The 19133-nt window shown below is 36.2% G+C and overlaps 1 protein-coding gene and 1 pseudogene across 1 annotated transcript; both read right to left on the bottom strand.

Moving 5' to 3' along the window:
* Nucleotides 1-6251: 6251 nt before the first annotated feature.
* On the bottom strand, nt 6252-6773 carry LOC149552527 (phosphatidylinositol transfer protein PDR16-like; annotated as a pseudogene).
* A 3482-nt stretch (nt 6774-10255) lies between these two features.
* LOC149552526 (uncharacterized) lies at nt 10256-11555 on the bottom strand. Its single transcript, XM_089788111.1, has 2 exons — nt 11270-11555; nt 10256-11170 (listed from the first exon to the last, which is right to left on the bottom strand). The coding sequence occupies exons 1-2, from the start codon at nt 11457-11459 to the stop codon at nt 10503-10505; spliced, it is 858 nt and encodes a 285-aa protein (XP_089644237.1). The 5' UTR covers nt 11460-11555; the 3' UTR covers nt 10256-10502.
* Between the last annotated feature and the right edge of the window lie 7578 nt (nt 11556-19133).

The following is a 19133-nucleotide window of genomic DNA, read 5'->3' as shown; positions in this document are numbered from 1 at the left end:
CGTATTGAAAGAAGTCTATGCTACTAGCATCATTGGTGAATGATCAAGCAATACAACTTCGGACTTGTTACTCCACTAGTGTGTAGAATTCACACTAGCCTATTAAGATTTGACCCAAAATTCTTTTTCGAGAGGAAGACTGAAGAAATTGACTTCCTCCTTCACTTTTCTTTAAGTGTTGATGACCATATGGTATGTTCATCATATGTGGCAGTGGATCCAAAATGGTGGCATTTTATGAAATCATCATTTATCACCTTTTGAGCTTTCATGCTTAGAATGAATTCTTTGAACTTGGTGAGAAGATGCACCAACAACATGGGTCAATGACTATGGCTTTAGATTTTCATTGCTTGTATACATCAGATAACTGAACTTACATTGCATGTTTGACATATGTCTAAATGGTCCACATGTTATTCTTTGGCATCAACAGCCTTATTTCATAAACTTGATGATCAATTTCAAGGCATATATGTCTATTTATCGGGTGCGGGTTCTTCACATCTGCTCTGGTGTTACAAACACATCACTTCCAATTCGCATTCCTCCAAAATATTGAAACATGGAAACGACCCACTTGTTTATGAAGCATGATGTATCTGGGTCCTTCATTGTTGGTATCAATGTTGCATTGATAAAGTAACATCTAAGTTCCATTATTATGACCATTCTCTTCTACGCAATATATATATATATATATATATATAAACTAGAATCTCCATACCAAGATCTCCACAGGCAACCATGAAAGCATCTAACTCCTTCACAATCTCATCGAAATTGACTACACCTTCTTGATTCTCGACCTTCAACATCAACATGATATTCTTTGCATGATTAATGAGATATAGATACATGAACTTTTTCAACTTGAAATTCTCTGCTTTAACCTAGTAGCCGCATTTTGAACATGCTGAGAATCCATTCAGACAAAACCATCAATCTCTGCACATTAAAAAAAAAACTAGTTGTATAGCTTGATATTGCAAGGGAGGCTTGGCCATTTTGATAAAAGCCCAAATGGTTTGAAGGTTATTATCATTATCCTGAATCAATCCTGCAACATCACTGTCATATGAAGCTTTCGTCAACAATAACAACACCTTCATCGAATTCTCTGCAATTGGTAATTCGTAGAAAGTTAGAATTCCCATGATGGCTTCAACAAGCTTGCATGCTTCCATTGGTGTCTTGTCATCACAGAGAAGAAAAGATCTTCCATGCTCCATAGTTAAATCTGCTAGAATAGTTGTAGCTTTGACTTTCATATTCAAATTAGGATTCTCTAAGAAGAGAAGTAGCAAAGGAACCCCTCCAGCTTCAAAGCATCAATTACATTTTGTTGAATCAAGGCCTCTCTTCTATTGTCATCAAGCTGCAATTGTGCAAGCATTTTGACCATTGCCAATTTGGATTCCTCTGTACTTGGAGATCTTCCAAATTTGCAAAGCCCTTAGTAACCAAATGTCTTTCTGGATTGCACATACTACTCCATGAATCTCTGAAATAAGAAAGATTTGTATATCCTTTATCTAAGAAGATCATCAATAAAGCATGATATCCTTGCCGGGCAAGGAGCTATCACCTACTTGACATGACAACACTTAAACCAACCCACCCGGCAAATAAATGAGAGGTCAAGAGAAAGGGAAACCCGACAAGGATGGCCTACCTATAATGACTTAGACCTAGACTCAAGACTGATTAAACTGACCAATATTGCCAAAAAAAATGGGTGACTTAAAGTCAGGCAATAGCTGGCTCTGACTGGGGAACATGTACTACAAGGTGCATAGAGAATCTAGCATCTCTGGTTAAATAAGTGCCTTAAGCATTGGGTTACAGAGTCTAGACCAAAATCAATGAGAAAGTGCATATAGGGAGGGCGGAGGGGAGCAGGGCAGACTGAAACAAAGCGAGAGAAAACAACCACAACAACTAAGGAAGGAAGGACTACGCTAGACACACCAAAATTGGAAAGAAAACTTATTTACAAAAGGTGAGGAAACCTCACCAGCAGGACCAACAATAAAGAAAGATTCATATGTGGCCATTCACAAGAAGAGAAAAGTATGAACCTCTTCTGAATAGAGGAAGATGTTTCATCAATTTGAAACAACATAGGTAATCTTTAGCTACTCCTTCACTACTGAACTTAAGCCCCAAAGCCTTTTGCAACATGATGACCCACAAGATCTTTCCAAACAGTCATGCCTCATTATAGACCTCTGATTCGTCTCTGCTTCCACGTACATCCTTACTTGCATACTCAAACTTCTGTGATGGAAGAAAATATTCAACATATTCTAGATTCATTACTGGAATATAATTCATTTCATCTTTTTTAGCATTATCATCTTCATTTGCTCTGTTATCATCCTTAGTAGAGATATCAACTTTCAAATCATAATTAACAAAATTAGAACATTGAAAATCTTTTAGGAGAGAAATATCATCATACCATTTGCAAGCACTATCAAAAACAACTTCTGATTCTGAACTAGAGCTGAAAAATGCATCCCCATTTTCCACATATTCTAACTTCTTTGGTGAAGAAGAAAAACAATCCCCAGATTTTGTACATGTTGCTGGAAGATAGTTACATGTGTTTATTTTATTACCAACAATATCACCTTTATCAAAAATACCAGCATTAGACGCACTATTAATAACCACTTCAGACTTCAAACCCAGGCTGAAACTGGATGATCCTTCATTACTCATAGATTCTAATAGAATTGAAACATCTTCTTCATCCTTAGCATTTATCAAATATGAGAAATGTCCTTCTAAACTCAAAACTTTAATATTTGAATTGATTAAAGAAGAAGAATCATATGTGGTTGGCACCAAGGATTGCTCAATTTTCATTTCACGACTAGAAAAATCTTCATCTAATTCTTTGTCTCCTACAGGATGATGCAATACTTCATTAATATTTGAAACCTTTTTTTCAAAAACTATTGTTGCATCAATTTCTTCATCAACATTTTTAGTAAGGTGGTTATCAGAACATATCTCATCCTTTTCATTCGCACATATTTGATCAAGATCATTCACCAATAAATTATCTTCAAAGCAAAATGTTTTAGAAAACTGATCTTTACCGGCCATAACGAAGGAAGACTCAATACTATTATACTCTTCAATGACATTAGAAAATTCATTTTTAAATAATCCATCAGCCTTGGGATGATTTTCAGACCAACATTTTGAAATATCACCAGCATTCTTTTCATCCATTTCACAAATTTCATCAACATCAGGAAAAGAAAATATAGATACATCTTCTTTTTCAATTTTGCTTACCTTTCCTTCATGATCTTCAAGAATCTCCATAGGCTGGAAACATTCTTTTTGCTAGTGCCTCTTCCAAGGTAATTCATTACACTTTCATCCACCTCATAAGAAGTGACATTCTCAGATTTAGTATGATGACCACTAAAACATAATGCAGCCAACACATTTGTTTCAAGATAATTTTCAAGAAGACAACAATTTGAAGCATGATCCCCATTTATTTCTCTTTCAATTTTGCTTATCAACTCTTCGACCATATTTTCAGCTTTAGCAAAACATGACCTCACTTTCTTTTCAACATAAGACTCATCAAGAGAATTAATCATTACCTTTTCTTCAAAACAAATAAATTCTACCATGGGGTCCTTGTTGACCAATCTTTTTTCAGTATGAGGAATACCCTCATTTGCTGACAGTTGTGCTTCTGGAAACTAGGACATCTCTTGTTTTTCAAGAATTGAACCACTGGTTGCCATGGACTCTTCATTCTGCTCACTGATTATATTTTCTTCAGAAAAATCTCTACAGCCTTAAGTGATTCAACTAAGAGAGATGATTCCTCATTGTGCCTATGAGCAGTATTATCTTCAATCATTGATTCCTCACTCATTTTAACAATCAATGTAGTTTCTTTGGCTTCAATAATTTCATCATCTGAAATCAAAACTAATTCTTTTGCTTTCAATTCAGGAAGCGATTCTAGATTCATACCTTTTGATTCTTGAGAGAAACTGAAATCCTCCATAATTGCATCTGAACTATTGATGGTGTGTTTTTGGTGTTCAGACACATGTAGACCACTTTCAAAATCTTTTTGATTATTCTCATCACTAGGAGAAGAGATCTCCTTTTCACCCTCAACTGATGAACCTATTGGTGAAACTAATGATTCCAAAGGAAAAACTGTTGAGAAACAAGGGATCAAAACTACCTTTTCTTCTTCCTGTAATGATTCAGGCTGAAAACGTTCTTCATTCACTAGTTTTTTATCAAGCACATCTAGTTTGACTTCTTGTTCACTCAAAACTGAAAATTTTAAAGAAATGCAATCTGGAAGGGCTTCTGACATTTCGCCCTCACCTACATGTAGTTCTCTCTTTAACTTCTGCAACAACTTTGTTTTCTCTTCCACCTCTTTCAATAGGTGATATCTTGCACATATACTTCTCCATAACAACACGGTTGCATGATCTTCTTTGATACTCAAGTTCATCCTTACTCCATTACTGATGCTTTCTCTCCAAGCTTCAAACATGTCATGCAATACAGAATCAGTAGTGTGATGAAGCTCTATAAGGGAAGGATCTAGTCTCCCTCTTTTCACCAATTTAATAGGCATGATCCTTTTTGATCAACGAAGTCTCCAATCTCTGCAAGTTAGAGATAATAAAATTTGAAAATGTAGACACTGGACCTCTTACTTAAAATTGTGAGAACCAAAATGGAGTCGCCAATCTCTAGATAGCAGAGATATCTATAACCACTGAGGAAGCAAACATTAGCACGAATTTTCTCCTCTATTTTTCTTCAGTAGAAACTTCCTGCCATCAACTTTGAATTAATTCTTTCTTTAGCTGGTTGGGACTGGAAGCCTGATTCCTTTTAAATTCTTCAAACTCTAATATGCAACAGGGTTCTTTAAAACACAGAGTTGCCAATCTCTAGCAGAGATAATAATAACAAGACTAAGAAAACAATCTCCAACACTAACCTTCTTTTCCGTCTCCCCAACAAAGTCGCCAAAAATCTATTGGTAAACAGATTGTCCTTTTAAATAAACTCTCAAAATGCCCAAATTTGAAAGAACAATTAGATGCCAATAGTTGGATAATCTATAATGAGATTGATAGATTTCCTCTGAATTGGAAGGTACAGCTCCCTTATGAAATGATATGCAATGAATTTTTTTTATTGCCTAAACTAACTGGGTGCGTTCTTAACCCGAGAATGAAAGAGGAAAACCAAGTCAATCCTAGGCAAGATTAACTCAGGCAAAATTTAGATCCTAAACCTAGCCAACTTTGAGAACTCACACATCTTATGACTCCTCGACATTGGTGATGCAATATGAATTCAATAAATGCAAATGCAAATGCAATGTAAATGAAATTAGAACAGAAGGTCATCTATTTTGGTTCCTGTAATAGAAATGGCTGCAAACACCTCTTATCCACAACACATTTGTTATCCAATTCTAAGGTGTAAGATAATGCCCAAAATCGATTAATGCAACTCTCTGATTGCGAATAATCAGAAAAACCCCTTTTAAACTCTCTGATTTAACAAAAGATCTCTCTTTATTATGAACATAGCAAATAATGATGCTCTAATCATTATTACTTACAACTCAGTATCAAATCTATTACAAAAATGGAATAGAAAACCCCCCAAATGCAAGAAACAAAAATTACAGAAATTAAATGTGCCCCTCTCCCTACTCCAGCTCTCTGACTATATGCAGAAAAGGGAAGCTCCTGGACAGTAAGAATTGACACCAAGCGTGATTGTCTCTGCAATCTCCCTTCATACCAACAATTTGCCGACCCCTTATTACATCTTTTACAACAACTTATATAGAAAACACAAGCATAAGCCTTCATGAGAATATGAAGTGCTTCAAATTTAGAGACTTGGAAAGACTTTGAATAATATTTTTGAAATTACACATAAGGAGAAGCCCAAAAGACTCTGTCTCATCCTTTGATCTGCCTCCAAGAATATGAAATGAAAAGACTCCATCAGTCGACTTGATGTTGGTATATTGAATGACAATTGCATAATGGAGTCAACAAAGAATCATTGCCACTGCCAACATTCCTGCTTCTGTACCTTTGAACATTATAATGTCGATCAAAACTGGATCATCATCCTTGGACGTTCGCATCAGCTTTGATATCTTCTTGTGAAGTTTGATTATCATTCAAGTCATTGGGGTTGCTATCTGACATCTAATGCTGGGCAATTTTTATCTCATCTTGTCTCACAAGCTTTGAGAATTCTTCATGGTCATATTGAGAGTTGCTATTTCCTCCAAATGCCTTATGAAGCTTATCCAAATCAAAGTTTTGCTGCACAATTCTAGCACTTTCATCGTTCTTTGGGTAAATAAACTTAACTCTTTCAAATGTCTTTGGATCAAGGAAATATTTGACAATCTTCCAAAAGGCTTCAAAAACTCTTGGAGGATTGTATAGAACTGCCAATGCCAGTCTTTCGGGATAATGGTTTTGTAGAATATTTGCAGTTTCCCAAGCTGTTCTAATTGGCATAAAATTTGGCAAGGACCAACTAGTGAAGTCTATGAGCCAAACCATCTACTCCTGATCAGGAGGTAAATTGATGATGACATTTTCAATGAGATACACGAGGTGACGCAATTGATTATCTTGAGATGTAGTGTTTTGTTTTGCATGGGTCATCACAATGACAGTTCTTCCATTTTTGTCAAGAAAATCTGCCCTAACTTTCATCGTATTGAAAGAAGTCTATGCTACTAGCATCATTGGTGAATGATCAAGCAATACAACTTTGGACTTGTTACTCCACTGGTGTGTAGAATTCGCACCAGCCTATTAAGATTTGACCCAAAAGTCTTTTGCGAGAGGAAGACTGAAGAAATTGACTTCCTCCTTCACTTTTCTTTAAGTGCCGATGACCATATGGTATGTTCATCAAATGTGGCAGTGGATCCAAAATGGTGGCATTTTATGAAAACATCATTTATCACCTTTTGAGCTTTCATGCTTAGAATGAAGTCTTTGAACTTGGTGAGAAGATGCACCAACACCATGGGTCGATGACTATGGCTTCAGATTTTCATTGCTTGTATACATCAGATAACTGAACTTACATTGCATGTTTGATGATATGTCTAAATGGTCCACATGTTATTCTTTGGCATCAACAATCTTATTTCATAAACTCGATGATCAATTTCAAGCCATATCTGTCTATTTATCGGGCGCGGGTTCTTCACATTTGCTCTGGTGTTACAACCACATCACTTCCAATTCGCATTCCTCCAAAATATTGAAACATGGAAACGACCCGCTTGTTTATGAAGCATGATGTATCTAGGTCCTTCATTGTTGGTATCAATGTTGCATTGATAAAGTAACATCTAAGTTCCATTATCATGACCATTCTCTTCTGCTCCATATTATATATATATATATATATATATATATATATATATATATATATATATATATATATATATATATATATATATATATATATATATATATATATATAACTGGAATCTCCATACCAAGATCTCCACAAGCAACCATGAAAGCATCTAACTCCTTCACAATCTCATCGAAATTGACTACACCTTCCTGATTCTCGACCTTCAACATCAACATGATTAATGAGATATAGATACATGAACTTTTTCAACTTCAAATTCTATGCTTTAACGTGACAGCCGCATTTTGAACATGCTAAGAATCCATTCAGACAAAACCATCAATCTCTGCACATTAAAAAAAAAACTAGTTGTATAGCTTGATATTGCAAGGGAGGCTTGGCCATTTTGATAAAAGCCCGAAATGTTTGAAGGTTATTATCATTGTCCTGAATCAATCCTGCAACATCACTTTCATCTGAAGCTTCTGTCAACAATAACAACACCTTCATCAAATTCTCTGCAATTGGTAATTCGCAGAAAGTTAGAATTCCCATGATGGCTTCAACAAGCTTGCATGATTCCATTGGTGTCTTGTCATCACAGAGAAGAAAAGATCTTCCATGCTCCATAGTTAAATCTGCTAGAATAGTTGTAGCTTTGACTTTCATATTCAAATTAGGCTTCTCTAAGAAGAGTAGCAGCAAAGGAACCCCTCTAGCTTCAAAGCATCAATTACATTTTGTTGAATCAAGGCCTCTCTTCTATTGTCATCAAGTTGCAATTGTGCAAGCATTTTGACCATTGCCAATTTGGATTCCAATTTGGATTCCTCTGTACCTGGAGATCTTCCAAATTTGCAGAGCCCTTAGTAACCAAATGTCTTTCCGGATTGCACATACTGCTCTATGAATCTCTAAAATAAGAAAGATTTGTATATCCTTTATCTAAGAAGATCATCAATAAAACATGATATCCTTGTCGGGCTAGGAGCTATCACCTACTCGACATGACAACACTTAAACCAACCCACCCGACAAATAAATAAGAGGTCAAGAGAAAGGGAAACCCAACAAGGATGGCCTACCTATAACGACTTAGACCTAGACTCAAGACTGACTAAACTGACCAATATTGCCAAAAAAAATGGGTGACTTAAAGTCAAGCAACATCCCTAAAAAAGTTGGTGACTTTCCCATCACTTATCAAGGCTCTCTAATTTTTAAAACCATCTAGAAGGCAGGGGAATATGTCAAGCCTTACATCCCTAATAAGGCCTTCCATGATCAAAGAACTCTCTTCGATGAAATATCCATTTGGTGGAATTTGCACATTGTTAGGAAGCCCCTTGCCCTCACTCAAGGAAGCTCTGTTAAGTTTTGGAATAATATGGGAATCTCTTAGCTCATATGCCTTTTTGAGAAGGATAAACTTATCTGCTGCACTAAATTCCATGTTTATAGCCTTTGTGGTCTCCTTGACACTAGCAAACATATTCATTGTGATCTTCTAACATTTTGTGGCAAATCTCAAAGTGTAGGAACAAAGAAAGATATCCAGCTTATCCTTGAGTATTTTTTTTAAAACTCACACAAAGCTACCCTGAAGAAACATGACTACTTTGAAGCTACCCTTTTCCTTTTAACTAAAGTGCAATTTCAGTGAACCTTTTCCATTTTTTAAAGGGTTCTTAATTTCAGTGAACATGATGATGTCACTCAAAAACATTGAGATGGTAAATAAATAACTACATTGGAGGAAACGGATGAAGTAAATAATTAATTAATAAAAAATAAATCCGTGCCCTCTAGCAAAGAATAATTGCTTCCAGATGTTTCCAATTTTTTTGTTTAACCATTTTAAAGAGGAGGACACCATCTCTTCTCCCTTGGTGAAACCCATGATATTTTTGAGATGGGAGATACAGCTAGAACAAAATGAGATCAGCAGCAGTATTTTCATTTATGATAGAGAGTGTTGGGTGAACGTACTCTTCTTTCCATACATGGAAAGGGCAAAGGCCATGGCCTGTCTCCAACGTACTAATCGATCGGGACAAAAGGGGCCCCATAACATCTTCTTCTTCATTCCACCGCCCAAGTGCCCACCACACAATATAAGCCATCTCCCGCCCCCTTCAACACCTTCTGCCGACAATGACGCAAACATACTACAAAATAATTGCACTTCTACCTCTAAAAACAACCATTCTTTTCTTGCTTTATCAGTCAATACAATGGAGCACCGGGTTTTTTTTTATCACTTTATTTTATTGCAGTGGGACAATGTTCTCTTCATGGACGTTTTCGATTACACATCATTTTTTTCATGTTTAACAATTTGACGATGGAGCATACACGTCGCTCCTCATTAAACACTGCATGATTCACCCCTCCCCTCTTGCTTACACATGAAGACAAATTACTCCAGATATTATTATTATTATTATTAGAATAATTGTTTTGTTCAGGCTATAATTTAACCATTGCTGAACGCATATCATAAGACATAGTTGAAACTGTTAATTGAATAAAAAAAATCCCTTCTCACTAAGGCTAACTTTGGGTACCTAAAGAAATTTTCCATGCTAATAGCCCTTCACCCAAAATATCTTTTTAAAAAAATATAGAATATTTTGCACAAATGAATCAGTAGATAACAAGAAGTTAGTACAAGTGCCATGAGTAATCAGGGAGCATTCCCCCTAATAAAATAATATTATTTAGACTAGTAGAGGAAAGAAGAGGCAATGCCAAGGAGCACGGGTTCTCCTGAACCGACACAAACTTCCACACACTGCCACCAGACAACACACAACACAAGGAGAGCAAAGAGCCTTCTATTATTATTATTATTATATAAAAACTTCGGACATGAATCAAAATACCGAGAACGGTCCGAATCGTACAATAACAATAAAAAATTAACAAATTTCTTTCTGGACATATGCATCGAAAATAAACAATTAATTAATTAATAGTGAAAGTAGCCCAAAACCCCCTCCTCGCCGCAGCAGAAAGCAGAAGAATATTATTGAAGCGCTGTACAGGCTGGCATAGGAATGTATGTATCAGTTGCCAAAGGTAAGGGCTCCTCCGGACAAGGCCACGGTCACAAGGGTGACCGCAACATAGACCAGATAAGGAACAGCGGCGGCGGCAGCCTTGCCGGCCGGCGTCTCTCCGCCCGTGTTTCCCACCGGCCCCGGACTGGGCGATGTATTCAGGGGCTCCGAGTTGCTCGGAGCTCCGGCGGGGCTCATGGACGGAGCAGAGGGAGTGGCCATGCTTGGTGCGGGCGTCGGAGTGGTGGCGGCGGTGGTGGGGGCAGGCGACGGAACGGCGGCGGCGGTTGTGGGCGCAGGTGAAGGGGTGAGTACAGTGGTGGTGGGCGCTGGTGACGGAGTGAGTACGGTGGTGGCGGGCGCAGGGGAAGGGACCAGTACGGATGCGGTGGGAGAGGGGGAGGGAGCGGCGGCGGCGGTGGTGGGTGAGGGGGAGGGAGAGTGGGAGACGTGGGAAGTAGCGTTGCGAGGGGAGATGACAACGACGATGAGCTTCTCGCCCATGTTGCAGTTGGAGGAGTTACCGCTGATGAAGTAGAATGGGCCATGCGAAGGGAACTGGAAGACTGTATTGCCGTCCTTGAAAGATGCGATCGGATTCGCGGCGCTGCAGCTGTTGTAGTCCTCCGCGCTCACTCGCGCCACCGAATCCACGCTCGGATTGTACTTGAACACTGCACTTGTCCAACACCCACACACGCACAATCAATCAGAGTCTGGGATAGAGAAATGGAGGAAAGACAGAAGAGAAGAGGAAATGTGTTATTACATACCGAGGGAGTCGCCAATGAGGAACCTGTTCTTCCCAGCCCAGTCATTGAAAGACATGGTGCCAGACGCCGGCGGAGCCCAACCAGCGCTGCCACCGACCATGTACTGCCGAGCAGCCGCCGCACTGAGAAGCGCCGCCAGAAAACATGCAGCTGCCATGCAAGAAGAAGAAGAAGAAGTGTAGGACACCATCTTGGGCTTAGCAGAGCAGGGCAGAGAGAGCGAGAGAGCGGAATTGAATGGCGAAGAAGAGGGTGTGGGGAGGGGTTTTTCTAGGAGAGTGTTGCTAGATCTGCGTCGGAAGTAATCTACTATATATTCCATGACTGCCAGGGCCTGCCTTTATTTAGCATATCGATAAATTAGTGCAAATGTTACCGTTGGGGAGGGCCGTTTGCGACGCGTGTACTCGGGTCCAATTCGAGGAATTGGGCGTACCGGTAAAGCCCCCGTGGAGCATGCACATTGAGCAGCCTGCCTCACTCTTTATCATATTCCTATTCTATGCATTTATTTACCACAACAAAAGGGGAGTCGGTAGGAAAGCCGAGAAGAGTGTCGTTGCATTAATTCCTTAATTGGCCAGCAAGGAATCCGTTTCTTTACGCAAAGCGCGTAAAAGTTGTGTCGGAGACTCGGAGCTAGAATGGCTTGTGCGGTCAGTCCCTTTTTATCAATTCTTTTCTTTCCTCTGCAACAAGTGAAAAACACAAAGAAAGTGAAAAATATGTAAACTAACAATGCCCCACGTTTATTGAGTCCCTATATTTGGTCATACCTATTCAATACGGTCCACATCCTTCGCCTCTCCCATCCTCGTGTTTGCGTTGAAATCGCCAACGGCCGCTAGTGGTCCCTCTTCTCACCCAACCCATCTCTTAGTTATCCGTATGTTTGAAAAGAAGTTTCCTATGCTTTTTTTTTTTTATTTAGATATTTTTTCCTTCATTTCTTTAATTGTGTTGAAAACATAGTGTGTTTCAATATGTTATAATAATAATTATTATTATTATTAAAAAGATATTAATGATTTCAATTTTATAATTCCATTTTATTTGATCTAACTAGGTACAATGGTCATTATTGAAATGATTTTTTAATTATTATGATCATTGCAAAGACTGGTGGTATAAAAAAGGGGATTATGGAGATGGAGACACAAAAAACAACAACATGATGCATAGTTGGTCTCATACATTGCATTATTATTATTTTAACAAAACCTAGGTTAACTTTTTGACACTAAGCATTATTGAACCTCAATTGTAAAACTAGTATAGATATCTTAAATTAATCTATCTAAAGAAATGTCGATAGATATCCACTACAAAATAATTATAATTTAATTTACTACATCTAAAATTATTTATATTTCCTTTATCTCTATTTATTTAGTTTTTTACTAACTTAATTTAATTTTTAAATTTATAAACAAATGGATGATTAATATCTCCAAATATTATAATTTGAACAAATATTTTATATGGTATTTATTAAATTATTTTTAAAAGTATATTCTATTTATAATAAGATTTAAAATTTTGACATGTAGATAGTTGTCAAATTTAATTTAGAAGAATAAAAGTTAACATTGACTCACTCACAACATCCACTCTACCCATTCTACCATTGTAGAATGCCTATCGTCATTAATAAAAGTTTGAATAAGCTTTCATCGATTTTTTTAAATTTATAAATTATAACATAAATCTAACTAACCTTGATATGTGGAATGTACACAAAATTTAAATCTAAAGAGAATAGCATTTGGGGTTAAGAAGGGCTTTATTATCATCTTATTTTTGGAATCATAAGGTCAAACAATTTAACATGTACAAGATGTGTTGCTTTCAAATTTAAAAGAAAATTGTAAAAATAAAAATCATAATAAACATTCACACAATAGACCAAAGATAATAAATTTATAGTGGCTCACCTTATTAGGTTGCATCAACTCTCAACCTTGGATTCTTAGTTTTATTAATTTCTCACAATGCAACACAATTACCTTATCAATATTTAAACTCTTTATTTAATAGAATGTGGAAGACTTATAATTGAAGGACTGATCATGTGAATCCTGAGACATGAATAAATAGTTACAATGCAAATATAACCAATATTAGAAAATAGTAGATCGCACATAAGAGAACACAAGACCCCCCATCTTGGGGGTGCTGCCCCCAAACCCCCGTAGAAATAGTTTGGAGGAAAACCACGCCGAATAAACCTCTGAGTTTGATTAGGCTCCACATCGTAATAATAACCTCCCACTTGGAGATTGATCAGACTCCATAATAATAACCTCCCACTTGGAGACTAATCATAGCACTATGAAACCTTCAGCTCCCATTAGAATATTAAACCACCCTGGACTATCTTGTTCTTTTAGTCTGTTCAGTCTAGAAGACCAATCAAAGTTGAAGAGGAGTTCAACTTCTCCCTTGTCACTACCTTTGTAAACATATATATTGCATTTTCATTTGTATGTATCTTATACATCATCCAAAATTGGTCAAATGAAATGGTACCACAACTATATGTGTTTTGTCTTTGAATGCAGAGTTGAATTCTTTGCAAGAGGGATGACACTCTAGAAATCTATGAACAAATAATTATCCCTCTATGGGTGTCCCAATTCTTCCATGAAGAAATGAAGCCATATCATCTCCTTGGCTACCTTTGTAGCAACAACATACTCTATCTCTGTAGTAGATAAAACATTAACCTATGTAATTGAGAAACCCAACTCACTGCTGCCCCAAAAATAGTAAATACATAACCTATAGTACTTCGCCTAGTATCAATATCCCTTCCCAAATCTGAGTCAACCTATCCCTATAAAGTAGTAGTAGAGCCCCCAATGTGTAAACACTTACAAGATGTTCCTCTCAAATATTTGAGAATTCAGTTAACTACATTCCAATGCTCAGTTCTTGGATGACTCATATATCTGCTAACAACTTCCACTACATGTGCAATATCGAGCCTAATACATATCATAACATACATTAAGCTTCCTACAACTGAAGCATAGGGTACCTTAGACATCTTGTCCTCCTCTTCTTGTGTGTGGGGACACACCTCCTTAGTCAACTTGAAATGCCCTGGTAAAGGTGTGCTGACAACTTTAGCATTCTCCATAGAGAAACATTGCAACACCACCTCAATATAATCAACCTGAGATAATGTCAATTTTTTATTCTTCGTATCTCTGCAAATCTTCATACCACGAATTTGTTTTTCTGCCCCCAAATCCTTCATAGCAAATGCATGTGCTAACTGATGTTTTAGCCCCTTAATATGATCCATGTTAGACCCAGCTACAAGCATATCATCAACATATAAACATAAAATAATGTAGTTTTCATCATCCAACCTCTTAAAATAAATACAATGATCTAAATGAAACTTGTTATATCCATGCTCATGCATAAACTTGTCAAATTTCAGATACCATTGCCGAGGTGCTTGCTTTAAGCCATATAAGCTTTTCTTCAATCTACACATTGAGTTCTTCTTACCTTTAATCTCAAATCCATGTGGCTATGACATATATATATATATATATATATATATATATATATATATATATATATATATATATATATATATATATATATATATATATATATATATCTTCATCAAAATCACCATGAAGGAAGGTTGTTTTAACATCAAGCTACTCCAAATGCAAATCTTTAGTAGCCACAATACTTAAAACAATGCGAGTAGAAGTCATTTTAACAACAAGAGAGAATATCTCATCAAAATCAATTTTTTTTTTCTGTGCAAATCCTTTTACAACTAACCTAGCTTTAAATCGTTTCTTACCTCCATTCTCTTCTTTTAACCTATAAACCATTTATTCTGCAAAACTTTTTTACCTGCAAGCAACTTGCATAAATCCCATGTCTTATTTTTTAGCAAAAGTCCATTTCTTCTTTCATTTTAGACTCCCATTGACTCTTTGTATCCACTTGCACAGCTTCATCACAACATTCAGGTTCACTAGCATTAGTAAGTAAAATAGAGTACAAGGAAGGAGGAAATTTTTTTGGAGGTCTACTTATCCTTGTTGACCGTCTAACATTCACTAGGGTGTGTGGTATTTGTTATTGCGCTTGTTGCACATCATGAGGAATTGTTGGAACACCAGCTTTTGGAGTATCATCCAACACTACATAATCATCTTTTTTCTTCTCATGTTGCTATAAAAAATCTTTGTACAACACTTTCTCATTGAATATGACATCCATGCTTCTTACAATTTTATGAATTTTAAAATCCCAGAGCATATAACCAAATTCATTACTACCATATCCATCAAATACATATTTCTTTGACTTAGATTCCAGCTTGATTCTAGTTTTAAAATATATATCAGCAAATGCTTCACAACCAAAGGTTTTGAGAAAAGAATAACTCACCTTTTTACAATTCCATGCTTCCTCTGGAATACCACAACCCAAAGGAGTAGAGGGACCTTTATTAATCAAATATATAATAGTATTAATAGCCTCCACCCACATGTTTAAAGGCAACCCTACATGCAATCTCATGCTCCTTACATGTTCCATTATAGTCATGTTCATGCATTCAGCCACTCCATTTTCTCATAGAGTCCTTGAAATAGTTTTCTGTCTATGAATACCATTAGTGGAGCAATGATCTCCAAATTCATGACTGCAATACTCACCACCATTATCAAATTTGAGACACTTTAATTTCTTTCCAGTCTCATTTTCAACCAAGCATTTCCATTTCTTAAAAGTTTGAAATACATCAGATTTTTGTCTAAGAAAATAAACCCATAGTTGTCTAGTTGCATCATCAATAAATGCAACATAATAATGAGAGCCACCAAGGAAAGATACATAAGCCAGTCCCCATACATCTGTATGTACAAGCTCTAATCTCTCACTTCTCTTTTCCTTCCCAGTCTTCACAAAACTCACTCTCTTTTGTTTTCCATACACACAACTTTCATAGAAACCCATATTGACACATTTCATACTTGGTAAAACTTGCTTTGAATGAAGTATTTTCATACCTTTCTCACTCATGTGCCTAAGTCTGTTGTGCCACAGTGTTGTATCAGAATCTATAGTAGCTATTTGTTTTCCTTGCTCAACTGCAACAACTATTCCTAAACATTCATTTTTATCTAAAACAATCAAAGTAGAAGGAACAATATAACTTGTACAAATATATAAGGTGCCTACTTTGTTGGAATTCTTTTAGAATAATTCAAAGGGGGGGGGGGTGAATCCGTTATTCAAGGTCTAGATGTATAAAATGAAACTTTTCCACAATTCAATGAACCCATAAAACATTCATACCCATGCATGCATTCATTATGTATCTACTAAGACTTGTATGTTATTGTCAAATCAACTTGTAGAAATGTAAAGCATGAAACACAAAACATTCATCAACACATTTGACACAATGATTTAATGTGGAAACTCAATTTGAGAAAAACTACCAATAACATGCTATTCTTTTTCACTCTTTTGAAGTGATGCCTTGTGAAATGCCAACCCTATTAAAGGTTACAATACACAGTGTTAAATGTGGCCTAGTTAAGGGATTTCAATCACCCTGTTAAAAGTGAGCCTTGTTAGAGGACTTTATATAAGACTTTAGGTCATTCACTTAGAATGCCACCCTATTAAAGGATTTTTCAATGACTGTTAGGTCAACCTTAATCCAAAGGATTTACCCTAGACTGATACTGCTGTTAGAGAGTAATAGTAGAGCTTTGATCTAATACAACTTACAACTTCACTTGCAGATTACATATCTTTTTTCATTCCTTAATTCTGATTGACTTTCATACTTTGTAGCTCTGACAGCTTGTTCCCCCTTCAAGCATTCATCTCCTTAAGCCTTCTTGCTTGGTATGCCATTGCAAACTCTTCTCTTGGGTCACTTGATGAAGCAAAACCCTTAATTTCTTCTCCTCCTTAAGTTCTCGCTTATGACACCAACCTCTCTAACTCTTTTGCTTCATGACAAGACATTCCTATATAAAAGAAATTAGAATATTTTTCCACTCATTATCCATTATCTAAATTAGGGTTTTGGATGGATTAAGTATGATACAATGTCTCTACACCATATCTTGTTTATTCTAAAAACTTCTCCTAGAATCCATTTGAATTCGCCTAAAAATTGTTTACATTAAATTATGTGTCACTAGCTCATCAATCTTATCTTCCTTCTAGTTCACAAGTTCTAGGAAAACAAACTTGTCGACTTATATTTGGTGAATCTTCGATCTTTATCATAATGCAACAACTCAACATTATCAATCTTTTGATGCTCCACACATATTGCGTTACTTGACATCAACTGTAAAATCGCTTGGCATCAACTAGATTTTACTGGTGCTTGACATCTACTAAAATTTACTTGACATCAACTATGTAGCTTGACATCTACTATAATTTTCTTTCACTCAGCTTGAACTGACTTTTTGCTCGGTTTGCACTAACTTTGCTCAACACCTACTATCTACTTGGTCAAGCTTGACAGACAAGCTTTATTTAACTTATTCTTCTAAACTTTCTAAGTATAGCTAGCTATTTTGTAACCTTAAGTAGATCGTCAATACATCATATCATCGCTGTCTTAACTAATCCTTGTACTTCATTACATAATCATAACTCAACCTTTCCTCTAAGTGCTTTTGTTACATCTTATTGATCAAATCCTCCTCATCAATCAACTAAGTGATAGTACTTGAATCTTGTAAGCAATTGTTTTATCAGCAAATAGCAAGTTTGACATCAGTGACAAAACAATGATTGAAACACATAGTCTACTTCAACAATCTCCTTCTTAACAATATCTTTTCAAATGATCTTTTCAATCATATATCAACATACTTTCACTCCTACTACTACAATGAAAGCTTTTGAAACCTTCCATTTTTTATCATTAAAAGTAACTACACAACCCTCATCACTGAGTTGCCTTGTTGAAATTAAATTCCCACTCAGCCTTGGAACATGTCTTACCTCATGTAGTAGCCAATGATTTCTATTTTGCAACTTAATTTTAACTTTTCCTTTTCCAACAATCTGATAGGGTTCATTATCCCCCAAATAAACAAGCCCAAAATCTCCTTGGACATAATCAATAAAATAACCTCTATGAGGTGTAGCATGAAATGAAGCACTAGAACTTAAAACCCATGAATCATCAATACTTTCTAAAGACAGAAGCAAAGAATCCTCTTTGGATTTGTTACATACCACATTTTCCTCCTTGTTCCTTTCTGGTTTATCTCCTTCATTTTTCTTTTGAGTCCAACAATCTTTCTTCGTATGCCCTATTTTACTACAATACCAGCAATCTCTTAGTCCTATGGAGTGAGACCTCTTCCCCTTTGACTTTCCTCTTGGTTTCCCATGATTTCTAGAATTATTTCCTCTCTCAATCATTCTACCTCTGCTTTGTGCATTCAAAGCACTTCCTAATGTAGATCCACCTAAAAATTTTGTCACTCCAAATAACACCAATCACATCATCAAATTTTAGGGTATTAGATCCAGAAACATAATTACTCACAACCATTGCCAAACCATTCTAGTTTTCAGACAAAGAACACAAAATTAAGACAGCCCTAATTTCTTCATCAAAATCAATACCCATAGAAGATAACTGACTTGTAATAGTATTAAACTCATTTAAATGATCTACAACAGATCCACCTTCTGCCATTTTCATATTAAATAAACACTTCATGAGAAATACCTTATTTGAAGCAGAGGGCTTTTCATACAATTTCACTAGAGTTTCCATCAACTCTTCTGTTGTCTTTACTTTTGTAATGTTAAATGTCATAGATGGTGCCAA

The sequence above is a fragment of the Cupressus sempervirens genome, chromosome 6 (genome assembly GCF_028749045.1).
Source record: "Cupressus sempervirens isolate cs-2001-9-10 chromosome 6, ASM2874904v1, whole genome shotgun sequence".
NCBI classification, from domain to species: domain Eukaryota; kingdom Viridiplantae; phylum Streptophyta; class Pinopsida; order Cupressales; family Cupressaceae; genus Cupressus; species Cupressus sempervirens.
This window is presented reverse-complemented; position numbering and strand designations above follow the sequence as displayed.

What these genes read in the sequence shown, in the direction of transcription:
- LOC149552526 (XM_089788111.1), bottom strand. Translation starts at nt 11,459, where the DNA reads ATGGTGTCCTACACTTCTTCTTCTTCTTCTTGCATGGCAGCTGCATGT. An exon ending in CCTCATTGGCGACTCCCTCG is followed by an intron (nt 11,171 to 11,269) that starts GTATGTAATAAC and finishes GGACAAGTGCAG; the next exon opens with TGTTCAAGTACAATCCGAGC.